The sequence below is a fragment of the Callorhinus ursinus genome, unplaced genomic scaffold (assembly GCF_003265705.2).
Source record: "Callorhinus ursinus isolate GAN/ISIS: 27379988/994484 unplaced genomic scaffold, GSC_fseal_2.0 scaffold50, whole genome shotgun sequence".
Lineage (NCBI taxonomy): Eukaryota > Metazoa > Chordata > Mammalia > Carnivora > Otariidae > Callorhinus > Callorhinus ursinus.
Window position 1 is genome coordinate 7,864,328 of NW_027397112.1, and position 26,840 is coordinate 7,891,167.

Sequence of the window (26,840 nt, forward strand, 5' to 3'; positions counted from 1 at the left end):
TTCATAATTGAGTCATGTGGCATGTAATGATTACATTTCCTTTCTTGACAACTTTTTTTTTCTGGAGTTACAACTGTCTTACTTTGCCATTTGCTTAGTTTTCTGTCTCATTAGTTAATTCCCAAAGTCTCCCACAGGACTGAACATATCTTCATATATACAACCACATATATACAACCACAAATTGGCTTTGTTTTCTTCTTCGAGATATCCCTCCTGAAACCTCTGTCTTTTTCCTCCAGTCTGGTCTGGTAGTCTAAACTGGTCTAAGACCTGCTGCACAGTTGTCTGGGAACTTGCCTTTATCATTACATTGGGGATTTCCTTTCTCTCTTCTAGGTTCAGTGACTTCCCATTTTTTGTTTATTCCCTGTTTTGGTGAAGTCTGTCTTTCATTGAGAAAGAGTACAAAGATAGGGAAAATTCCTTTGATATCTTATCCTGAGAATACTTTGTCTTCTCACTTGATTGTTTGAGTGTAAACTTCTAGGTAAGACATCACTCTCTTTCCAAATTGTGAATACAATGCTCCATTGTCTTCCAGGTGTAGATCAGCACTGCTGAATAGAAATACAGTGTGAGCCACAAACGGGAGCTTGTCTGCAATTTTAAATTTGCTAGAAACCACATTTATAAAAGCTAATAAAAAGGATTAGGCTTAATAAATATATTTTATTTAGTTCAGTATATCTAAAATATTCTTATTTCAACATGTCAATATCAAATAATTGTTTATAAATAGAATTAAAAAATAAATATTTTAAAACTAAGTCTTTGAGATCTTAGGGGAGTTTGTTTTGCACTTACAGAGTGCCTCAATTTGGACTAGCCTCCAGTACTCATTAATAGCTCCATGTGGCTGGTGGCTTCCGTTTTGAACAGTGCAGTTTTAGAGTATTGCTAATGGCATCCTGATTTTGGTATTTCTTGATTATTGTTTTCTACTGGAAGATTTCAGGGTATTCTCTTTATGCCTGATACTACATTTTTTTTATGATGGTCTTGGTATATGTTACATAGTGCTAGATACTTATTGGAAACTTTTAATCTGGATAATGAAACTCTTTAAAAATTTAATTTCAGTATTGTTAACATACAGTGTTACTAGTTTCAGGTGTACAATATAGTGATTCAGCAGTTCCATGTGTTACTCAGTGTTCATCAAGATAAGTGTATTCTTCGGGTGTCTGGATGGCTCAGTGGGTCAAGCATCTGACTCTTGATTTCAGCTCAGGTTATGATCTCAGGGTTTTGAGATTGAGCATCAGGCTCTGTGCTGGGCATGGAGCCTGCTTAAGATTTTCTCTCCTTCTCACTCTGCTCCCCTCCATCCCACTCCCTCCCTGACTCTCCCCCCACCTCCCAAAAAAGCTAAGTATACTCTTAATCTCCTTCCGCTTTTTCACGTGTCTTCCCCCCGCCCCATAACCATCTGAACCATCTCTGTGTTCTCTATAGTTAATCTGTTTTTTTGGTTTCTCTTTTTCCTCCCTTTGTTCATTTGTTTTATTTCTTAAATTCCACATAATGAATGAAATCATACGGTATTTATCTTTCTCTGACTGGCTTATTTTGTAGCATTATACTCTCTAGAGCCATCCATGTTGTTACAAATGGCAAAATTTCATTCTTTCTTATGGCTGAATAATATTCCATTCTTTATCTCTTCATGTCTCAGTGGACACTTGGGCTCCTTCCATAATTTGCCTATTGTAAATAATGCTGCAATAATCATAGGGGTACATATCCCTTTGAATTAGTATTTTTGTATTCTTTGGGTAAATACCCAGTAGTGTAATAACTAGATTGTAGGATAGTTCTAGTTTTATTTTATTTTATTTATTTATTATTTTTTGAGAGAGAGAACGAGCGAGCCAGGGGAGGGGCAGAGGAAGAGAATCTCAAGCAGACTCCATGCTGAGGGTGGAGATGAACATGGGGCTCGATCTTATGACCCCAACTGAGATCACAACCTGAACCGAAATCAGGAGTTGGCTACTTAACTGACTGAGCCATCCAGGTGCCCCTCTATTTTTAATTTTTTAAAAAATTTTATTTATTATTTGAGAGAGAGAGCAAGTGCATGAGAGCAAGCAGGGGAGATGGAGAGGGACAAGCAGACTCCGCACTGAGTTCAGAGCCCAACATGGGGCTTGACCTCAGGACCTTGAGATCATGACCTGAGCTGAAATCAAGAGTCGGATGCTTAACCAAATTAGCCACCCAGGTGCCCCGCTATTTTTAATTTTTTGAGGAACTTCCATACCGTCTTCCATAGTGGCTGCACCAGTTTGCATTCCCACCAATGGTGCATGAGGGTTCCTTTTTCTCCACATCCTCACCAGCACTTGTTGTTTCTTGAGTTTTTGATTTTAGCCATTCTGACAGGTGTGAAGTGATATCTTATTGTGGTTTTGACTTGTATTTTCCTGACAATGAGTGTGAGCATCTTTTCATGTGTCTCTTGGCCATCTGTATGTCTTCTTTGGAGAAATGTCTGTTCATATCTTGTGTGTTTTTTAATTGGATTATTTGCGGTTGTTTGGTGTTAAGTTCTTTATATATATTGGATACTAACCCTTTACTGGATATGTCATTTGCAAATATTTTCTCCCATTCAGTAGGTTGTCTTTTAGTTCTGATTGTCCTTTTCTGTGCAGAAGCTTTTTATTTTGATGTACTCCTAATAGTTTATTTTTGCCTTTGTTTCCCTTGCCTCTAGACATATCTAAAAAGATGGCTGATGTCAGAGAATTACTGCCTGTGGTCTCTTCTGGATACTTTTTAGTTATGGGACAGTTATTTATTTAGTGAGTAAATAATTAAAAGATCTTATTTTAATTTTTTAAGATTTTATTCATTTACTTGACAGAGCACAAGCAGGGGGAGCAGCAGGCAGAGGCAGAGGGAGAAGCAGACTCCCCACTGAGCAGGGAACCTGACACAGGCCTTGATCCCAGGACCCTAAGATCATCACCTGAGCCAAAGTCAGACGCTTAGCTGACTGAGCCACCCAGGCACCTTCTCTGTTTTAATAAACTATTTTTGTTTTAGTAAAAAATTAAAAACTGTGATGAAATGTCTGGGCTGTTTCCCCAACTTAATTTTCAAACATTCCTTTTTTAGGATTTATTTATTTATTTATTTGTCAGAGAGAGAGAGAGAGAGAGAGAGCACAAGCAGGGAGAGTGGCAGGCAGAAGGAGAGGGAGAAGCAGGCTCCCCTGCTTGAGCAGGGAGCCCGATGTGGGACTCGATCCCAGAACCCTGGGATCATGACCCAAGCTGAAAGCAGTTGCTTAACCGACTGAGCCACCCAGGAGCCCTCAAACATTCCTTTTATTGTAATTTCTGTTTTCACATTTTTAGTTTCCAAGATCGCTTTGTTTTTTTGACTATCTTTTTTTTCATAATTTCCTCTTATTTCTTGGATGCAATATCTTCTCTAATAAGTGAGTTTTCTTCTGTTGTTTGTATTGCCTTTCTTTTGTCAGAATTCCTTTTTTTCTTTTAGTTTGATTTGGGTTTCTGTCTTTTTATATTTAAGGGGAGGCATTTAAATGTTGATTGGAAATTCTTTGCCCATGGGTAGAGCTGGTCTACTCACTAGGGTAATCAGGTGTGACTGTGACAATTCTCCCCTTTCCTGCTTGGGGGCTATATATTCTTGGATGCTAGTGTTCTTGGAGCTGAAGAGTGTAAGGATGCTAGGGAGTGTCTCTGTTGCCTGTATTAACCTCTTCTTAATATGCCTGCTTTTAATTAATTAATTAATTAATTTTTTAAAGATTTTATTTATTTGACAGAGAGAGACACAGCAAGAGAGGGAGCACAAGCAGGGGGAGTGGGAGAGGGAGAAGCAGGCTTCCTGCAGAGCAGGGAGCCCTATGCGGGGCTCGATCCCAGGAACTGGTATCATGACCTGAGCTGAAGGCAGACACTTAATGACTGAGCCACCCAGGCACCCCAGGATCCCTGCTTTTATTAAGGACTTTTATCTCCTTCCTCAGCTGTGCCTCGTGTCCCTCAGTAGAGAACTTTTCCGAGTATAAACCTTAGGTTTCTTCCTAGGGTTGAGGATGAACTGGATCAGGGAGGGGATTCAAGAGGGCCTTCCATTCCTTTTTAGTACTTTCACCAGTCCTTCTGTTTTAACCACACCCTTGCTGTCAGAGTATCTTGGGCTTAGAAGTTCAGGAATATTTCAGGGATTTGATGACCGTAATAGTCTTGTTTCTTATTTGTTCCTCCCTGAAACCAGGTGTAGGTTGCAGTTTTCTCCAGGTCGTTAATTCCATTATCACATGCTTTCTACACCACTACCATTTTGTCAGCGTATCTCATGTTATAAACATGTTGACTGCCTTGATATCCTCTTTTAAGTCTTTGGTCTTTTAAGCTTTGGACTTCACCCTTCATCAATTTCAGTTTTTCTTCAAAGTGTTCCACTTGACTTACCTACAAAAATGAATTTTAGATCTCCCATCAAACCCTTCTGCCTGACATCTTTCCTACTTACTTCAGACAGTTCTAGAACCACCCTAGAGTACCCACCTCAGTCAGGACTCTGGTCAGTTACTTAAATTTGACTTTCTAAACCACATGTGAACAAATGTCCTGTCTCTACTACTGAAACACTGAGATACCTAGAGACAACTCAGAATAAGTCTTCTGTGTATGCCCATCAGTGCTATGGCTCAGTACCTCCAAGTTAGTATGCAGATGAATTGGAACCAAAAAAGTAAGCGATAGAGAGAAGTGAGAGTACGCAGCTTCCGGCCTCCACCACTTGCTTGTGTGATCCTTAGCTCAGTGTTTAACCCCTTGTGTGTCAGTTTCCATTGACTACAGCAACAGTGCCTACTTTAGAAGACGGATAGAAGAGTGAGACAGGTAATGCCTGTAAAGTGCTTAGACTAGTACCTGACAGGTAATTCTCAAATGTTAGAGGCTTTTAGTAAAAGTATTATATTAGGTCACACATTTTTTTCTATTACTTGATTTGACCTTCAGTGAATTTGAAATCACAGCTCTAATAAGCTACTATCTGTGTAACTGACTAAGCTTTTGAGTTCTTAATCAGATTGTTTTAAGCCATGTCTTTAAGTTTCAGTGAGATTTAAATTCAGCCAGAGACCCAGGTGCAGTAGAGAACAAGATGTGGTCCTCCAGTGTCCAGCCAAGTGGTGTATCAGCACAAGTAAATAGGAAATTATAAACAGTGTGATAAGAAAATGGGGAAGTATAGGGTGCTCTGGAAATACAGAGAATTTCTTTATATGAATTTAGGAGTTAAGGACAGCTTCCTAGAAAAAGTGACATTTAGGCTTTGACCTTAAGTGGGAGTTTACTTGAAAAAGAAGTGGGCCGGCTCTAAGCAAAAGCAGTCTGTGTGAAGACCCAGAGGTGAATAAGATAATGACTTTGAAAACAGTTTGGAGGGGCAGCATTAGTGAATTCATGTAAGGGGAGTGTGGCATAGGACAAGCAAAGAGAGGTAAGCAGGAACCAGCTCACGAAGGTCCTTGAAAGCCTATGAGTAAATTTGAATCCTCTCCTAAAAGCAGTGGAGAGCAATGAAAGGGTTTTCAGTGGGGGGAATACTATAATCGGTTATATCCAGGAGTGGACACTTGGGCTATAATGTGAAAAATTGCTTAGAGGGGGGCAAGGATGTCCAGGAGACTAGTTCCTACCCTGGAGTGTGGGGCAGCCTGATCAGGTGGAGGCTGGCGGAACAGGTGCTGAGAGGATCACCGAAGGCAGAACGAGAGAGAGAGAAGTTTACAGAATACACTGGGAGGGAGCAGTGGGCAGGACAGCAAAGTGTAGAGACTGTCCACCAGGAGGCAATGGTGGGGGGCTGTAGTTCAAGGGGCGGGGTGAAGAAGTATGGGAACATAATGGAATTTTCCTTTTTTGGTACCTGTGCTGGTTGTAAGTAGCCCATTGGTCAGCTAAGGCCTATGGATATTTTGAGGTAGGTCTCTTAATGAGCTTGTTTGCATTCAGCCTGGTGGTCACTGTGGCCCCTTTGACCTTACTCACGTTTCCATTGCTCAAGCCTGTTGTTCAGAAGTAGCCTCTACATTTCCCCCCGCCCCCGAGATCGACAATGACAAATCTTTGGCATTTGGGCAGAGGTCTCCTCTTTAGTAGTTGCTTCATGCTGGACCTGGGGGTGGGGGGTGTTCCTGCCTAAACTTGTCTCTTTGTCAGGGGTTCTGTGCAAGTTACAGACCAGAGCTTGGTATTATACTCATGTGCTAATAGGTAATTTGAGTGGGATTCTCTGGTGGTCAGGTCCATGGGATTTAGGGGGAGGGGACTCTGCCTGTTGGATCCAGCCCATAGAAATGATGACTTTATGTTAGAAAAGTGGTAATGTGAATGAAGAGATGTAGACTTTCTGATTATTTATAATATGGCCTTAAAAGTTAAAAAAAAAAATTTATCCTTGAAGAAAATGAAATCACACTATACCCTATGCTCTGCTGGATTTGGCTCACAGGCTGTGGTTTGCTGACCTCTGCCTTAGACTCCTTGCTTTCCTAGCCTTGCTTCTAAGGTCTTTCTCAACACAGCAGCTAGGGTGATCTTGTTAAAACATATTTCAAATCTTGTTACTCCTCTGCTGCACATCTCCCATTGGTTTCCAGCCTTACTTGGAGTAAAGGCCAGAGTTCATACTATGGCTGACAAGGTCCTTTATGATTTGCCTTCTGTATTGGTTAGAGCAGACTAACTGATATAATATTCAACTCCAGATTTTCAGTGACTTCATACAGTAACAGTGTATTTTGTATAAAAGTTTCATTTGTCAGGGAGGCAGTTCACTGTCTCAAAGTTGTTCAAGGACACAAACTGACGGAATCTCCCCTGTTTTCATAGTATGTATGCCTAAGGTCTCTGGGCCTTGACAGCCAGCCACCTGACAGGATGCTTATGCCAGTGGTGGGCTAAGGGCATGAGGGGATCAATATTTTATCATACTTGTACATCTGGCTTACCAGTTGAGAAAGTGATTTAATGTGATTTTTTTCTTTTAATGTTGGTTTGGGGTTATTTAGCTGTTTAATAATTGATTCTGGTCTAGAATTTTGACGTATCACGCAGGAGATACTTGCCAAGTTAGGTCTGTTAGGTATATTTAAAAATTCTAGTTCAGAGTTTTTCATTTGCAAGCAACAGAAATGAAATTCAAATTGGCTTAATTTTTAAAAAGGGAATGTATTGATTTGCATAATTAAAAGTCCAGGGGATAGGCCTGCTTTAAAGCACAGCTGGATCCAAGTGTGGCTTTCCTGTTTCTCATTTAAAAGTTTTAGTTCTCACTTAAGTGGTTTTGGCGTTTTTATATACTAGGTGAATTTTTCTGATATTATTGCTTTACTGAATGACACTTTAAGATCAAGGTTGCTGGACCAAAAATTTGACCACTTAGAGGCAATGAAATAGGGTTAGGTTTCTACTGGTATAATTATGTTATTTTATTATATTTTTGCATGGGATGGCACCATGTGAACAATTGGCTGTGGTAGAGCTTTTACATACTTGCAGGTATATGCACAGACAAGTATAGTAACGCTTTTCCCTGCTCTGCTTGTCTGCAGGCAGTGAAGTGAAATCTGCAAGAGTCCTGCTCGCTCAAGGCCTGCATACAGGAAAGAAGCAGGGGAAAAGCGTTACAGTCAGCTTTTGTTCTACAGCAATTTAAAACATAACAGGTATGTCAGATTTTTGGTCTGTCAGCCTTGACGATGCCCCTTGAAAACTGACTGCTCTCTGAGATGATAGGTCATGTCATTGAAACGTTTTTAAAATGTGACTGATAAAAGTTCTTGTAACACTTTTGTTCTTGGAAAGAAATGTCAGAAACTCCTTTAGTGTTAATTGACACTAGCTACTAAAATAGTTTTTTACTAACAAAAATTGTTACCCGGCCTGAGAGTAGCAGATGTGATGAAGGATATATTAAAAATTCTTTTTAGATTTTACTTTTAAGATTTTTTTAAAAGTTTAAATTCAGTCCTGTGGGATTGATTGAACTCAAAACATATTTTGCATTATTTAGTCATACTCTGAAGCATTTGTGACTTTAGACTACAAAAGCAAAAGAAAAATCTCACACTAACTACTTGTAGTTGCCAAGTTACTCATTCAGTCATGTTATGTTTTAGGTATATTGGAAAGTCTGATTCAGTTACGATCAGTGTGTGGAATCACAAGAAGATCCATAAAAAACAAGGTGCTGGATTTCTTGGTTGTGTTCGACTTCTTTCCAATGCCATCAACCGCCTCAAAGACACTGGTTGTGAGTAGACACTAGTGCTTTTTAAAATTTAAAAAAAAAATATATATATATATTTATGTTTTTTGGGGGGAGGCAGGGATTCAGAAACTTAACTTCCTATGTGTGTTTGAAACATTGGTAAAAGTTCTTGGTTACATTTATTTTATGGACTTTATAAAAAGAATGAAACATTTAAAATATGTGAAACTTGAACTGAATCAGAGCTGATGCTTAGTATCCAGTGAATTTGTAAGTGTTAGGAAAGGTTTGATATCCAAGAGTAAAAAGAAGGGTGTCAAAGTATATATGCCTTTTTTTATTTCTTGGTACCCTTCTCTGGTGTTGGTGGATTTATGAGATAAAGTGAGTTTTATTTAGGTGATTGGAATGTTTAAAGGGGAATTATTAGTGAATAAGAGTGATATATAAAATAGGGTGAAAAAAATTAAAAGTTCTGGAAGGTAAGACATTGAGTGTAAGACAGCTGTATTAACTACTTAATTATAGCTTAGTTTTCCATCATCCCGGGCATTTATAAGATCAGGCCAACGTCAAGACATAAGAAATGATTTCCATATTGGATTGACAAGTTTAATTAGCATATGCATAATTCATGTAACCAGGTGACAAAGCATCTTTTGGGGGATTATTCCCATTGAGACATAGATGAAAATGTCTTTTTCAACAAATTTTTTTTGTTTCTACAGGATTCTTTTTTATATAATATAAAAAATATTGCTAGTCATTCATCATCATGGGATTTTAGCCCAGATGTCTCTGCTAAACAAAAATTCACATAGAATCTAGCTGAAGAAATTGATTAAAAAGAGCAAATTTATCTTTGAATATTAGATATTGAGATGACCCCTTTTAATGTAGTATGATATCATAGTCCAGATATATAAATACTGATCTGTTAAAAAGGGAGAAAATTGTGCCAGAAGTCCCGAGTCGGAGGAATTTAAAGGCACTTGAGAATTTCTTGTATTTCTGGGTTGACAGGGTGACCCAGCAGGAAATAGAGGACGTTGGGTTTGGTAAAGGTCTAGCATATAAAAACGAACTGTTTTATTACCCAACCCAGCAGGCACACTGAAGACTTACAGGCCATATGTACGACCTTATCTCTGCTTCAGTTTAGCCAACATATATTGAACCTTTAATGTGCCAGGTACTGTTCAAAACCCTGGTGATAAAAGGTGAAAAAGGCATGGATCCTGTCCTCTGAGAAGCAAGGGCAAGGGCCTGCTGGCAAAGGGAGGAGGACTCACTGGAGAGACTGAACAAGAGAAGAGGAATTGCTTTGCAGAAGTCCACTATGAAGTGGATTTAGCAGTGTCCGTTTATTTTGCGAAGGGAAAAATGTCTATTTTTGGCTGGATAACCAGGTGCTGTAGTTTTGGGACACAGAGTTTTCTTTCTGCTGCCGTGAGTGTTTCATTGCATTAATTTACTTGACTCTTTTGATGTGCCATAATATTTGATTTATCAAACATTTGTTGAACACCCTGATACAGTGTGTGGAGTGGAAAATACAAAGACTAATGTGTGGTCTCCTCCTATCAATTCACAACTTCTTTAAATAGACAAATGGCATATAGCTGTACAAGAATTCAGTTTTAAGTGCTATAATCAAAAGCAATGTGCTGTTGGATGACACTGTTCCTTATTATAACTGACCAGGTCAGTGTGATGTCTGTTCTATAGATGAGGCATAAGAGAGTAAATGAGTTGCCCCTAAATGCGTTAGTAGCCAAACAGACTCAAATCCTGATCTTACAGTTTATACTCAGGTTTTTATTAATATTTAGTTTGTGTGTGTGTATGGAGCTCATTTGAAATGGTTAGATAAAAAATAACAGTGTTAATAACTAACATTTATTGAACACTTATATGCCAGGTACTGTGCTAAAAGTTTTACATAATTACCTAATTTGATCCTTAAAAAATATGAGGTAGATACTACAGTTGTACGTGAGAAAATCAAGATTCATGGATAAATTGCTTAAGAACAACTGCTATTAAGTGACAAGCCAAGACTCAGACAAAGTGGTCTGAAATCTTTGGAGAAAAAGTAATTGCATGTTGGTAATGTATACACCAGTGCCTTATGGTTTTTGAAATCTGAATTTATCAAAACTTTGTTAAGACATTTATACTAATTACATATGTAGTTAGAGATTTTAAATATTTGTTTCATCTTTAAAACATTATTATTTAAATGATAGGCCTGATTGCCATTGGATTATGGAAATTTACCATCACTCTATAGAAGCTCTGATACCAGCTTATTTTTTAATTGCTTTTTTTTTTGTTGATTTGAAATAGATCAGAGGTTGGATCTGTGCAAACTTGGGCCAAATGACAATGATACGGTTAGAGGACAGATAGTAGGTAAGTGTGGAATTTAAAGTCATGTGAAATTTTGGCATCATTCAGACTGACCTAAACTCTAAACATCTTTGAAATCCAAGTACACTAATGATAGCTTCATTGTATTGGCTTGAGTTAAATGAGTCACGTAAAATGTTTCAAACAGTGGCTCCATGTTCCAGGCTACCTTAATTTAAAGAATTAAGAACAAACAAAACCCCCAAACTATAAATAATGTTAAAAAAAAAAAAAAAGAGGCTCCTAATGTTGTGAAAAACTATTGATCCTTTAGGCATTCTTTTATTTTTTTATTTTTTTTAAAGATTTATTTATTTATTTTTGAGGGAGAGAGCACATGAGAGGGGGGAGGGTTAGAGGGAGAAGCAGACTCCCCGCCGAGCAGGGAGCCTGATGCGGGACTCGATCCCGGGACTCCAGGATCATGACCTGAGCCGAAGGCAGTCGCTTAACCAACTGAGCCACCCAGGCGCCCTAGGCATTCTTTTAAAGACATATTTTATGTGTGGTCTGAAAGTTTTCTAAAAATAATTTCTCAGCTGGTTTTTGAGTAAGAATATTCTATTGAACTTTGTTTAAGCTTTACAGTTTTAAAATAAATAATCTGTGCTAATTGAAAAGAATAAGAGGAATGATAGAATACTGATTGGAAAAAGGGAGAGGTTGTAATCTTACTCATAAGGGACTCGTGGGCTATCTTGAATTGACTCAGAGGAAGGGCTTTATACAAAATTTCCTGAGACTCAAGAATTGATGGATTGAGCTTTGATGAAGATACATAGTATGTGGGGCGCCTGGGTGGCTCAGATGGTTGGACATCTGCCTTTGGCTTAGGTCATGATCTCCAGGTCCTGGAATTGAGCCCCACATTGGGCTCTCAGCTCTGTGGGAAATCTGCTTCTCCCTCTTCCTTTGCCTCTCTCCTGCTGTGCTCTCTCTGTTTCTCTCAAATGAATAAAAAAAAAAAAATCTTAAAAAAAAAAAGATGCGTAGTGTGGTAGGACACCAAGATGGGCTCCTTTGAGGCTTCTTAAAGAAGAAAACATAATTGGAATCTTACCAGTTCACTGTAGAGCAGAATTTAGGATAAGTTGATTGCTTTATGAACCTATCAGAGAGGTTTTAGTTACTGAAGTTACTTTTGAAGGGCTTCATTTCCCAAGGAAATGAATTGGGTTCATAGTGAATTGCCATAGTAGCAATGTAACAAAGCCCTATGACAGTTATCATAGGGAAGTATCTACACTACAGCCTTATTGAGAATTCCTGTCATTCTTAGATTGAGAAGGGAGTAAAAAACTCAAAAATAAATGCTGGCATATAAGACCTTTAAATGTGATTGTTCTTACTTTATTTGATTTGGTATGTTATGTAATGTTTGCCAACTAATGTCCATTAGTAACAAGATAGTTTTACTAGATATAAATTGGCATTTCTAAAAACAGACTTTCCTTTGTCAGCAATTAGAAATAAACCTATGGAGTATACTATATAAAAAAGGAAAGCTTTACTTTAAAATGTGTGTGTGTTTAAATTTGAAGCTTTTGTGTGAATTTGGTTTTCATAGTAGACATATGTTGGATTCAAACATTATGCTTTAGGATCTGCCATTTAAAAATGGAATAAGTTAAAAAAAAAACTAAGTTCCAGTTCTTGCTGAATTAGACCTTTACAAATAATCATGTATAGATGTATATAAAATCCTTTTGGGAAATGGAGAAAAGTATACTAGAATACTAACTTTAAAAAATATCCCTTTCTAATAATTTTATATACATTTATATGTGTATTTTTATGATTTTAGTTCATTGAATATAAAATTTTTGTTTTCTTTCACTTACTGTAACCATTATTAGTGTTTATAATTGATTTTAAAGGATGAATTATATCAATATATCATAACTTAATTGCTGGACTTTTAAGTTATTTTTTTGCTATTGTAACATTGAAACTTGTAAGCATTTTTGGACACTTAGCATTATCCTATTTTTGGAGTATTACCTGAAAGAAAAATCTTCCAAATTGAGATGACTGATTCAAGGTTATAAATCCTTTCCCTTGTTTTTGAATCTGTTACTCAATTCTTTGCATCTCTTGTGAGGTTTTTATTTTTTTGTTATAAAATCAAATCAAATTAAAATATAGACAGAGAACATAAGGAACATCCATAATATGCCATCATTGTGATTACCTTGATATATATACCTTTTCTGTTTTTTTTTAAATGATATTACACTGTGCAGAATTTTAAATAACCTGTTTTAATTTGTCCTAAACATCTTTTGTTGTTGTTCATGTATACATTTCTGTAACATTTTTAATGTTGTATGGCAGTCCATGGTGGACAAATAATTAATTTAGCTAGTTCATTATTGCTGGATATTTAGATTGTTTCTGATGTTTTAATGTTATGAACAGTGTTCTTATAAACATAGTATTTCTATGATTCATTTTATATATTGCTAGGTTTAGGCCATTTAAAAACACAAACCCACCTAAAAATTGCTTAGGTGTTTTGTAATATAGCAGTCTGGAGTTGAAGCTCATGAAATCCTTAATTTTGAGCCTTAATATTATTCTAAACAAAGCTAATGAGAAAACACATAGTGTTTACAGTGATTATATCTAGATAAGCATTTCACTTAGCTTTTCTGTGTAAGAACTGGTTAATACTGTTTTTTAGTACAATTTTCATATAACATTTTATGTTCACTGAGGAGAGAGGTTACAATGTTACCTATAAATGAAATTCATATAAAGGAGTAATGTGTTGAACTTTCTGATTTTTCAAAATTTTTGCAGAGCTGGAAAATTTCAGAATTTTGAGACTCTTCCTAGAATGAAGAGTGTTAAGATGTCATACTTTATATGTAGTAACTGATTAATTCTTTAAAAAGTTGGGTTATAGTCAGTCACATTTGCCTGTTCCTGTTTTATCTTTTGGGAGAATTGCCAAAAATAGAGTTAAGGAATATTAGAGCAGCAAGGAAGGACTTCAGACATATCAGTTAGTCTAACTTCCTCGTTATTTAGATTATCTAAACTTTAAGAATGTTAAGTGTTTTGTTGAAGGTCGTTGTGCCAAACTAGGTTTTAGAGCCTGGTCTAAAGCTTACATCTCTTGCTTCCAAATTTATAGTGGTAGTTTTATACCACACTAGATGATTATGTACTGTTTTAACTCATGGAATCTAAGTATTGCCCGATTGCCAAAATCCAGTGTTTTTTGTTTTTTTATTTTTTATTTATTTTAGAGGACACCTGGTAAGTGTCTGCTTTTGGTTCAGGTCATGATCCCAGAGTCCTGGGATCCAGGCCTGCATCAGGCTCCATGCTCAGTGGGGAGTCTGCTTCTCTCTGCCTCTCTCCCCCCACTCATGCTTGCTGTCTCCCTCTCATAAAAATAAAATCTTAAAAAAAAAACAAACTTATTTTAGAGAGCAGGAGAGGGAGAGGGGGAGAGAATCTCAAGCAGATTTTGATCTCAGGACCCACGATCACAACCTGAGTCCAAACCAAGAGTTGGACGTTTGACCAACTGTGCCACTCAGGTACCCCTGTTTGTTTTTTAAAGATGTGTCAAGAATTAAACCCAAACTGATGTGAACTTTTCCAGTTCCTCCGTGTGTGAATATACCTTTCGTGTGTTATGTCTCTTTTGAGTGTAGTAGAAGGGAAAAATCTCATGGAAAAAGACATTACAGAATTTATTAAAAGCTAAAGAGGTCATTCTAAAGTATTAAAATAAGATAAGCTAGATGTCTTTTAAAGATATATATTTTAAATTGCAATAAATCTTTCTAGTTTTACGACTCTTAGTAATTTTTTTGTTGTCTTATAGTAAGTCTTCAGTCCAGAGACCGAATAGGCACAGGAGGACAAGTTGTGGACTGCAGTCGTTTATTTGATAATGATTTACCAGATGGGTAAGCTGAGATCATTAGAGAAATATGTTGATAACATCCTTCAAATAATGACAGATAAGTTGGTGTTTATTGTATACTTAACTTTAGAAATTTGCTGATCAGTTCCAGAATCTAGATTTTCCTTGTACTTGGAAAATTAGCAAGGAATCCTGTCAAGACAAATTTATAAAGTAAACCATGAATTAGATATGTTAAATTTGGTTTTTAAGAGTTTTGACTAGGAGACAAATTACTTGACAAATACAACTTTCCAATAAATATTATGTATTTAAAAGAACAACTTTTCTGGGTGATAGACTTTGGAGAGGGTATGTGCTATGGTGAGCGCTGTGAATTGTGCAAGACTGTTGAATCACAGACCTGTACCTCTGAAACAAATAATACATTATATGTTAAAAAAAAAAAAAAAAGATAGGGGAAGAATGAAGGGGGGGAATCGGAGGGGGAGACGAACCATGAGAGACTATGGACTCTGAAAAACAAACTGAGGGTTCTAGAGGGGAGGGGGGTGGGGAGATGGGTTAGCCTGGTGATGGGTATTAAGGACGGCACGTTCTGCATGGAGCACTGGGTGTTATGTGCAAACAATGAATCATGGAACACTACATCAAAAACTGATGATGGAATGTATGGTGATTAACATAACATAATAAAAAAAATAAAAAGTTTATCTCCAAAAAAACAACTTTTTTGTTTGTTATTCAAAACGATATATATACGTTATATAAGTGCTGAATTTGAGACATTACTCCATTTAGAGGGATGGGATAGAGATTTGTGGAGTAAAAATTTTAACAACATAGAAACATTTATTGAGCATGTGTGTGTCATGTACTGTTAAAAGCACTTTTTGTGATACATTAAATCATTTAATTCACATGTGTGTGATTCTGGAATTATACCATCTGGGTTCTAATCCTTACTCTTTACAAGCTTTATGAATTAGTTTATTTAACTTCTGTAAGCATTGGTTTATATTTATTTACTTACAGAAGAGGATCGTGATAATAGTATATATGCCATAAATTGTGAGAATTAAATGAAATCATTCATGTAAAGCACTTAGCACAATGTTTTGCACATACTAAGTGCTTAAATAATTAGCTACTATTATTACTCCTGCTGCTACTGTTGTCACCCTCATTCATTTCATAGATTAAAAACAGTGGGACTCAGAGGAGTTAAGTAAACTTGCCTTGAAGGCCGCATAGTGAATGGTAGAGGTGGAACGTAGACTTAAGCCTGGATTCCAAAGCTCATACTTTTGATCACTGCTCTCTGTTTGTTTGACACTAGTGCTGACACTTTTCTGACTTTATTTTTAACTTTCAAACTATGTTTAATTAACACCAGTGAGGTGTAGTTTATATACAGTAAGTTATTTAAAGTATATAATTGGTTGAGTTTTGATTTAAATTATTTTTGATAATGAAATTTTACATCCAAGCCAGGGTATTTGCTCATTTTGTTTAAACTCTTAAAAATCGCCATAATTTTTCATTTTAGCTCCTTGATATATATGTTAACTTCTATGGATGTGAGGTAGATTGTGGTAATTTTGAATGGGAAGTTTAGTATGAAATAACTAATCAGTATTAAGAGATTACAGCAACGTGAGGCTTATTCTAAGCTTGCTCTACTTTATAGTACTTTTTCTTCCCCATTTATTTTTATATCACATCATTTAAAAATTCCAATCTGGTGGGCGCCTGGGTGGTTCAGTTGGTTAAGCAACTGCCTTCGGCTCAGGTCATGGTCCTGGAGTCCTGGGATCCAGTCCCGCATCAATCCCGCATCAGGCTCCCTGCTCAGCAGGGAGTCTGCTTCTCTCTGTGACCCTCCCCCCCCTCATGTGCGCGCGCGCTCTCTCTCTCTCTCTCTCTCTCTCTTTCTCTGTCTCTCAAATAAATAAATAAAATCTTTTAAAAAAACAAAAATTCCAGTTTGGTCTACATTTTATAATACAGTTGTACATGTATATAATTTATAAATTAATTGATAAACACTACATTTTGTGCTTTAATTGTTATCACAGGGCAAAAGACCCCTTAAGCATCTCTTTATTTCCCATTTTTTATGGCTTCTACATCTCTGCCAGGGTTTTGGTGGAAATATTAACATTACTACATTTCTGTGGTCATTTGCCTATTTTTTTTGTTGTATATTACATGCATTAAAAAGTTACCGAGGAGGAAGTACCATTCTTTAAAAAAAAATAATTTGGGTAGGCTAAATGCTTTAAAAATTCTTTTATATGCTTTTATGTTAATTTTAAAAATTAGGTGTGATTTTTAGTATGGTTTTTCTCCCCCACTAAATTCTGGAGAAATTAGTATAATTTAATTGAGTGTTGACGTTATTGAAGAATTCAGAGTTTGGCTGATGGAAAATATTAGTCACACCTCAGTGTAAATATTTTAGAAGGTTCAAAATTCCAGAAGATACATTGTACAGTTTTAAAATAAGCTGACAAAAATTCCGGTATTCTATTGATTTTTCAGTTGTCATTCCTGATTTATAATAGCAGATGTCTTCCTGGCTCATTTATTGTACTAGAAACATTCTGTATCCACCTTCCTATTGATGCCTTATCTCTCAATTTTTATTTAAGCTGGGAAGAAAGGCGAACTGCCTCTGGAAGAATTCAGTATCTAAACCATATAACAAGAACTACGCAATGGGAACGCCCAACACGGTAAGAACATACAAATGTCTTCCCGGGGTCTGTGCTTTTTGCTTTCTTGAATTCGTCACTTTCTGTTTATCTGTCAGCTTTACCAGATTTCCTTTCTTGGTTTATACTGCTCAAGATCAGTAGATCTTACAGCAAGTGCCAATATTATTTCCAAAAGTAATTCTCAAAAAAGATTGTTTAGCAGGTCATCCTGTTATTGTAGCTCTAGGGCCTGTGATGGTACTTAATAAATATTTATTAAATGAGTTAACTGAATAAATTGAGAAGTCATCTTATTTCTGGGACTCTTAAAAAATTTTTTTTGAGTCTGTTATTGAATGGCTGTAACAAAATATATATACTGGATCTTTATTTGTTTAGTCATGTCGGGGTATGATTACATTATTATATTGCATTCAGTAAGGTCTGTGATCAAGATAAGAACCAGATGCTCTGAGACCATATGGAGAACACCTAACTTAGAGTTGGGGGGTAAGGGGATGTTAGAATCTGCAAAGGAAAACCCTGAAGGAGGAGAATTTCTGAACTAAATCTTGAAGAATGTTAGAATTTAACCAGGTAAGGGGAAGGTGATGAAAAGTATTCAGAGTAGTGGTAACAGCTATCATTCAGTTCACCAAATGGTTATATGCCAATTACTATGGTCAGCATTTACACTGTAACAGTGAACAAGGCAAAAGGGCCTTCATGGAGCTTAATGTATAAAGACATGGGGATGCAAGATAATTTTTGGAAACTCCAAGGAAGTACTTTTTAAAGTATTTTATTTATTTGGGGCACCTGGGTGGCTAAGTCCATTAAGCGTCGTCTTTCAGCTCAGGTCTAGCACCAGGTCCGGCTCCCTGCTCGGTGGGGAGCTTCTCCCTCTCTCTCTGCAGCCTCCCTGTTTATGCTCTCTCTTTTTCAGTCTCTCTCTCTCTCTGTCAAATCTTAAGAAAAAAGATTTTATTTATTCATATGAGAGAGAAAGCACGTGCACGTGCCAGGGATGGGGGGGGAGAGGGAGAGACATTTTTATTGTATCTGAGCATAAATGAATGTGTACTTGTGTCAGTGCTTTAGTGAAGTCCCATTTCGTTCTAACTCATTTAACTGATGAAACTGACTTTAATTTCCACATGTATAAAGTTGATTGTGGTTGTAAGTGTTAGTTTAAAAATTAACTCTTGATTATCCTCTTATATTTTGGATGACCTGTCAATATACCAGAAGTTCTTTGAAGAGTCACACCATCTTCTTTATTCATTCAGTAAATATTTATGCGCTACTCATATATATACATATATATATATATATATTCTAGGTGCAGGGGATATATATATAGGGAAACAAACTAGGTGGACTTTCTTCTCTCAGTAAATATTCTAGTAAGGGAAAACAAACGAGGGTACAGATAAAAATTGCTATGCTGGGAAAGTAAGGTGAAGTACTTACCAAATGCCTGGGTGATTACTTTTGAATTGAAGGTCTGGAAGGACCTCTCAGACATTTAAGCTTAAGCTATGATTTGAATGACAGAAAGGAGCCCTGCCTAGGGAGAGTAGGAGAAAAAAGCATTCTGGGTGGGAGGAAGAACTCCTTTCCAGCCCTAAAGGTAAAACAGTGTTGGCAAGTTCAAGGAGCAGGAGGAATGTCAATGTGGCAGAGGTGGAGTGGGAGAAAGGTGGGAAGTCGAGTCCGAGAGGTAGGCTGAGGCTAAGTCAAGTCTTGCTTTGTAAACTAGTGCTCACATCTACAAATATATGTGGATTTCATATAAAATATAATTCAAATCAGTATAAGATGATTTAAGTACATAATTGACAATCTGCCTGTAACATGAGTTTGTTTGGTGTTTAGAGGCATCAAGCTTGCTTTTATTCAGAGTTTTTGAAATCATTATATTTGTATTGATCATTCCATTCTCTTGTGATTGTTCCTGCAGTACATACATTGTCTGGAGAACTCTACCTTTGATATCTGAGTTGAGTAACTTTTCTTCCCCCTTACTTTTCAACAGACCAGCATCTGAATATTCAAGTCCCGGCAGACCTCTTAGCTGCTTTGTTGATGAGAACACTCCAATTAGTGGAACAAATGGTGCAACATGTGGACAGTCTTCAGATCCCAGGCTGGCCGAGAGGAGAGTCAGGTCACAGCGACATAGAAATTACATGAGCAGGACACATTTACATACTCCTCCAGACCTACCGGAAGGCTATGGTATGACTAGCAGAGGAAAAATAAAGTGTGGCTTACTCATTTCAGCTTGCTAAGAAAGCCAGAAAATCAGCTGTAAAGAAGTTATTAATCTGGGTTTAGGGATTCTACATGAAAATAAATGTGTAAAACCTCCCAATCTGAAGTGTCTTTGAAGTGGTAGAGGACTACCTAACCAGCGGTTTGACTTGGGCTAGTCACTTAACCTCAGCCTTTTGCTCTTTTATAATGAAATGAGATGAATGATGCCTCTCCTTGTCTCAGAGGTCCCGTGAAGAGCATATGTAACAATGCGAGGGGACTTGCAAATAGGCACTCTATAAAGGTAAGATGGTATTGTTAGTGATCATGGTAATCTGAAGTCAGACCTGCGATGTATTTTCCAGACCTACATATTTAGAAATGCCATCAGAAATATGCTTTTGAAGTTATTTGTATCTTTGTATTGTCTATAATTTTGGATTATCTGCACGATATGGGTTATTGTTGTAAATGATTTAGTCACTTCTGTGTTTGTATAAAATTATTATAATCTTATATAATTTCTTAAATTGTAGAATTTCATGTGGAAGATGACTTGAATCTTCTAGTTGGATACAGAACTTTCTAAATTAATCACAACCTGTGAATACTCTTGTAGATACTAGGAACTCAGCTGTCGTCTCCTTTCTTGCCAAAAGTTAACCAAAGTAATTGTATCCTTGCCCTCACAACAGCCTGTAGATAAACCATATCTGGGCTGATGGTGACACCTAATGACCAACATTGGGAATCGCCTGATCTAACTTGAGTTTTATTTTTCCTCTACAGTGTGTTTTAAACTGTTCTGCAAATGCATGATTCTAGCTTTATTTTTTAAATATATTCTAACTCTTTTAAGATTTTATTTATTTGAAAGAGAGAATGAGAGAGAGAGAGAGAGAGTACATGAGAAGGGGGAGGGTCAGAGGGAGAAGCAGACTCCCTAATGAGCAGGGAGCCTGATGCAGGACTCGATCCTGGGATTCCAGGATCATGACCTGAGCCAGAGGCAGTCTGAGCCACCCAGGCGCCCTATTTTAACTCTTAAATTAAAAATTTGTTAACTATGCTGTGCTGCACAGGTTAACCTAAGTAGCACAGTGATGAGAGCATGGCCTTGGGAGACAGACAGACCTGGGTTTATATCCTGGCTCATTATTTAATTTCTCTGAGCCTCAATTTTATCTTCCATAAAATGGGGAAATTGGATGATGATTTCAAGTGTTGGTTTCATGTGAAGTGCCTGACACAGTTTCTAGCACAGAAAGCACTTAGTAAACTTTGCCTGTTGTTATTAATGTTCCAGACCTTAGAATAAAGTATTTTCTGTCATTACTGTTTGAAATTATAAGGCAAGCTGTTTGGAGGTGGGGGTGGTTATATTTTTATAATATTTTTGTGATTTGGATTAAAAACAAATTTTGTACAATGAAAACCTAGGAGTAAAGTGGGTACCAAGGCTGAAATTATTTCAGCTGTCATCTCTCACCAATTTTAAACACTTATGTTTATAATTTTAAGAAGCTTAAAGTTTAAATTGACTTTATTATAGGTTTATAAGCAAATTTATACTAATATTAGCAATAGTTGTATTTTATATGTTGGAATTTTTCATTAGATTTTGTTTAAAGACAAGTGGTTCTGTTGCTTAAAAGCACAATTAAGACTGAAAACCACCGTTGAAGAAACTTTTCCGGAGATTCCTTCCCTTTTGCCCCAGCTTCCTTATTCTCTTCCCAAGGACTGAGAGTTAATTCTGCCTTTGACCTTTTTCTCCCCAGAATGCATGTTTGTTCTCTGGTCTTCCTCTTTCTAACTTGCTTATTTTTGTATTTTGTCTATTTTTGGCTATAGAGTCTCCCCTTTTAAAATGGCAAAAAAAAATTCCATCTTTTTTGCCTTTGTTTGAGTTTAAATGGTAGTCTTGAGAAAACACCTTTCTCAAGAAAAAAACTTGTTTTGATATAAAATTAGGCATAATAAACAAGCATTAGCAGCCTGCAAACCCTTTGACAGTTTTTACAAGCCCTTGCAGAATCCCCCCACGGTTGGTCAGCCTCTTCCTCTGAGCTTTCTGTTGTTTCCCCTCAGGCTCCACTTGAAGACAAATAAAAGATCATTTCTTCATGTTTGTTTTGTTGAAATATCCGTACTGTGACAGTCTTGTTTTCTGTTTTACATAGCAACATGTTTAGTATTTGAGCCACATTATAAACGTAGTTGGCTTTCAGATAGCTGGCCTCTGTAACCCTCATCACCATTTATAAGATTGTTTCCCAGAGAAAATGTATTGAGTTGAAAAAGAATGATTTATAAAGCATTTTTTGGTAATGCAATAGATTGGTAATTTGGAGAATGTAACTATTGATATAATTATCATCCTAGTGCCTGTAGCTGTCTTTGACTCGGACATTCTGAATATGTTTTTATTAGTGTTTCTTAATTTTACAGAACAGAGGACAACACAACAAGGTCAGGTGTATTTCTTACATACTCAGACTGGTGTGAGCACATGGCATGATCCAAGAGTGCCTAGGTAAGAACATATCCAAATACTTTTCACACTGATGGATACCTTTTTACCTAGGATTTCTTTGATTATTTAATCTTCAACTTACAATGGTTTATGTAAAAGTTAGGCTCTTTGTGACAGTCATTTCAGTTGACATTTAGTAGAAAGGCTTTCCTATTTCTCTGCAGTCTCACCCCAGTGCCCTGCCCCCAGCCAGCCCCCAGTCTTTCTACCCTCTCACCCTTAAGAAAAAAAAAATCAGGGTGAAAATGTGGGTCTTTAAGGAATTTGAAAATTAACCCGGAGAAGAACATAAAAACCTTACAAAACATACATCCCCTCCCCCCCCTTTTTTAAGGCTAATAAGTTGATATTTTAATTTTTAGTTAGACCTTTTAAAAAAAAGGTTTATTTATTTTAACCTAATGTGAGAGTATTCAATGTTCTTTTATGTATTCCTTAATAAAGTTTCATTTTAATAGAAAAAAGAAATAACCTAATCAAATCTTATTTATTTAGGACGTTTGTCACTTTTTTTTGCTTCAGCTGTACTATCATGTGATTTTTCTCTTTTATTCCATTAATATGACATTACATTGATCAATTTTCAAATACTGAACCAGTCTTGCACCCTTGGAATAAACCTCACTTGGTCGTGGTGTCTTATGAATTAAATTTCTTTTAAATACCGGAACTTGTACATTTAAACTGTAGGCCTTGTTGAATGCATTTACTAACCCAAATATCAGCTCTCTTTTAACTTGAAGAAGATGGAATGACATACAGATCAATTTAGTAATTTAACATAATTTTTGATACATTTTAATATCAATAAGTTTTTCAAACACTGTTTAGCTCTTTTGAGTTATTGAACAGATGCAAAGTGTCAGGTTCCGTTGAAGCTACAAAAAAGGTTGAGTTCTAAATTCTGAATCAACTTGGTAAGCTGCATATATACCTTTATGAGACGAAGATATTTTATATTCTAAGTGTACCATTCTTTTCCTCCAAAAAAAAAGACCATGGAGTGTGAAGAGATCTTTTACTGCCCTAAGCTTATACTCACCGTTCTACTTGTCAAGAGTCTTGCATTTGAATAAAAAACAGATGTGACTAGCTGATCGTGGATTGCTTTGATACTCTGTATTTACAGTGGACCCTTGAACAATGCAGGGTTAGGGGCACTGACCACCCACACAGTCAAAAATCTGTGTAACTTTTGACTTCCCCAGAACTTTGCTAATAGCCCCCTGTTGACCGTAAGCCTTACCGATAACATAAACGGTTGATTAACACATATTTTGTATATTATATGTATTACATATGTATTCTTACAAAAAGTAAGCTAACAGAAAAAACATTAAGGAAATCCTAAGGAAAGGAAAACACATCTATAGTTAAGTACTGTTCCGTAAAAAATCTGCATGTAAGTGGACCCACACACTTTAAACTTGTATTATTCAAGGGCCAACTGATATTTATAAATGAAGCTATTATAATGTAAATGTTTTACTTTGTGATATAGCTTAATTAGAATCTTTTGAGGGTGGCAACCAAGGAATGTGCTATCATTTTCATTATTGTATCAAGGTTGCCATTTCTGTTTCTTGATAATATAAACTGTTTAAAAAGTAGTGGGGAAGAAATTTTGTTTTATTAATAAGCTCACTGAAAACTAAGGGCCTAACTTTTTTAGAAACATGAGTTTTGTTAATATAAATTAGGAAAAGAAGTGTTTTGGATTCTGTTTATCAAATTGTAGGTCAATAATGAACTTCTCTATAAAATAATTTAAAATTTATATAAAAAATGATTTTTTTTAAACTAAATGATTTACAATAGTGAGAAAGTTGATCTTGAGTTATCCGTTGAAAGAATAGTATGTAAACTGGCACCAGAAGTTGAAATTGAGAGAGATTTTGGGACCACCTTTGATAATGTTTCTTATTCCTAAGGAAACATGTCAGTTTTTCATTTATGAGTAAAGGGTTTCTTCTATACACGTTTAAGAATATTTTATGTTGTGTATTGAATAATAACTTTAAAATAATGCTCTGGATTATTTTTCCTTAGTCTCTGTGTTCCAAATTGTTAATGTAAAAATGTGTATCATATCTTTTGGAGGATCCTGTAAGTAAAGATGCCTTTTTGTATGGAGGACCTTTTGTCAAAGCAGACCATGAATACTTAGATTATATTAAAATATCATCACTGTTCAAAGACATTTATAAAATAGTGTAGCTCAGACACTTTAATTTTATAAGATATCCAATAAACTTAGATTTATCTGAGAAGTCCCATTTTTGCCATCTTTTGCATTTCTCTTTAAAACCATGATTAATGCCTTGTTATTCATTACATTTCACCCTGACTCTGTAGTCTTGTGGTACAGATCTGTATCTTTATGGCTGTATAACATTCCATTTTTAATCTTTTCCTAATTGGGCATAAAGATTGCTTCCAGTTTTTTGCTCTTTTAACCCATTCTTTAGAGCTCTCCCACATATGACTATAGATTTATAAAATTCTAAATAAAATGATATAAAACCAAATTCTGCATTATATCAAAAGAATTATTCATTCTTTGATTTCCATAATCACTTTTCAATTCTAAAAGTTACATTTAAAAAATCCATCTGTTCATTTTTTTTTCTTTAAATATTTTATTTATTTATTTGACAGTGAGACACAGTGAGAGAGGGAACACAGCAGGGGGAGTGGGAGAGGGAGAAGCAGGCTTCCCGCCAAGCAGGGAGCCGATGCAGGGCTCCATCACAGGACCCTGGGATCACGACCTGAGCTGAAGGCAGACGCTTAACGACTGAGCCACCCAGGCGCCTCCATCTGTTCATTCTTAATAATCTCTCATTGATAGTTTGTCTTTGTAATTATTCCCCCCCCCTTTTTTAACTTGAATATCATAGTCGTTCTGTTTGATCTCTGACAGTATTTAGGGATCTAATTCTGCGGTTTATTGTTTCCACTCACTCTCAGTCATCATGACTTTTCTTTCTGGAGTGTGTGGTGATCTTTGGGAGTTTGATCTTTAATTGGTTGGAGTTTTGTGGGCCTAAAGTGGGAATTTAGGAAGTTTTCCTGAATCATTTCATCTTCCCTTTGAGTTCTCGGCTTAGTGGGGAAGTTCCAGATTTCCTTTCCCAAACTTCCTGCTGGCCTGGGGCTGAGTTTCCCAGTTAACAACTACTCTCTGGCAGCCCTACCCCTCTGCCTGCCCACCTGCCTGATGCCATCAGCTCCAGCTCCAGCCACCCGGTGGGGGGGGGGTGTTTTTGTTTTTTGTTTTTTTAATTTGAGGAGGATTCTTGGAACTTTTTCTCTCTCCTCTTTTGAGACTAGCAGTGTATTTTCTAAGCTTTAGTTGTTCTGTAGCAGTCTCTTGAACCTATAAGCAGAAGTCAAATCATTGTTTCAACAAATCTGTGGGTGCTTAGATGTGTCCATCATTATGCTTCACCATGACCAAGAAGAGGTTATTTCAGGAAAATCTTTTTCTAGTTTAACTTTTAAAACAAGATTTCTAGTTTAACTTTTAAAGCATGAGATTAATCATTACAATTATCTGTTACAGTTTAAGTTTACATTAGACATGTTTTTATTCTTTAAGGTTCTGTAAATCTTTGTCTATATATATAATAGTATTTTAAGAATGTGTAATACAGTAACAGTGGTCTTTGATCCATTAAAAGTCTTTTTGCTTTTTTTTTTTTTTCTTTTACTGTAGTAGTAAGCTTTAGAGCATTTTTCCTTAGGTGTCTTAAAAAGGTTCTTCATTCACTAGCTTTATAGCTTTCAAAATTCAAAGTGGAACATTTTTCCTTTAATATATATACTGTGATTATTTTCAGGGTCTCTAAATCAATAACATTTCCAGTGTTGCTTTGTTGGAGAGTTTAAGATTAATATGGAGTGAACATTTAGTTACACAAATTTTATGTGTAATGAAAGTAATAATTGAAGGGAAATTTTACAAAACATTTCATTCCTTATGTCACTGACATTTGTAAAACGATTTTGTCAGACAAGTATTGAAGCACAGTTTATGTTGGCAAATGTTGTGATTGCTTTTATATTAATTTAAAATCTGTATTACATTAAAGCCCAGGAATGAACTTACTAAAATAGTAGACTATGTGATAAGTTCCTGAGCCATTTATGAATTGGGTTTTGAATATGCAAGTTTGTTAAACCATTGGGAATTAAATATTCTAGCTGAACATCTCAGGTTTCTGAAACAATACATTTTCTCAGACTTCATGGAATTGTTCTGTGTCATTTACACTTGCCTGGCCCAACAGGCCCAGCAATGAGGTATTTTTTTATTTTATATTTGTTTTTGCAGGGATCTTAGCAACATCAATTGTGAAGAGCTTGGTCCACTGCCTCCTGGATGGGAGATCCGTAATACTGCAACAGGCAGAGTTTATTTCGTTGACCATAACAACAGAACAACACAGTTTACAGATCCTCGGCTCTCTGCTAACTTGCATTTAGTTCTAAAGTAAGTTTTTGAAACAATACATGTTAAAATGCAAGCCAGAACAAGAAAAGTCTAAAGATGCTTTTTGTAATGTAATAGAATTTCTGCTCTCTTCAATTATAAATTACTTTTGTTGGATGAAATTTTATGTAAGACTATGACATGTTTTGGGCGCCTGGGTGGCTCAGTTGGTTGAGCGACTGCCTTCGGCTCAGGTCTTGGTCCTGGAGTCCCGGGATCGAGTCCCGCATCGGGCTCCCTGCTCAGTGGGGAGTCTGCTTCTCCCTCTGACCCTGCCCCCTCTCA

At 36.3% G+C, this 26,840-nt stretch overlaps 1 protein-coding gene across 1 annotated transcript in view; it reads left to right on the forward strand.

The window, feature by feature from the left end:
* SMURF2 (SMAD specific E3 ubiquitin protein ligase 2) overlaps positions 1 to 26,840 on the forward strand; it is a 115,904-nt gene that overhangs the window by 69,716 nt on the left and 19,348 nt on the right. Inside the window, exons 4-10 of the mRNA XM_025889921.2 lie at positions 8,180 to 8,313; positions 10,621 to 10,686; positions 14,525 to 14,609; positions 17,221 to 17,304; positions 19,304 to 19,506; positions 21,976 to 22,060; positions 26,397 to 26,555. Of these exons, the coding sequence (XP_025745706.1) occupies positions 8,180 to 8,313; positions 10,621 to 10,686; positions 14,525 to 14,609; positions 17,221 to 17,304; positions 19,304 to 19,506; positions 21,976 to 22,060; positions 26,397 to 26,555 (816 nt within the window). The remainder of the gene's footprint in view (positions 1 to 8,179; positions 8,314 to 10,620; positions 10,687 to 14,524; positions 14,610 to 17,220; positions 17,305 to 19,303; positions 19,507 to 21,975; positions 22,061 to 26,396; positions 26,556 to 26,840) is intronic.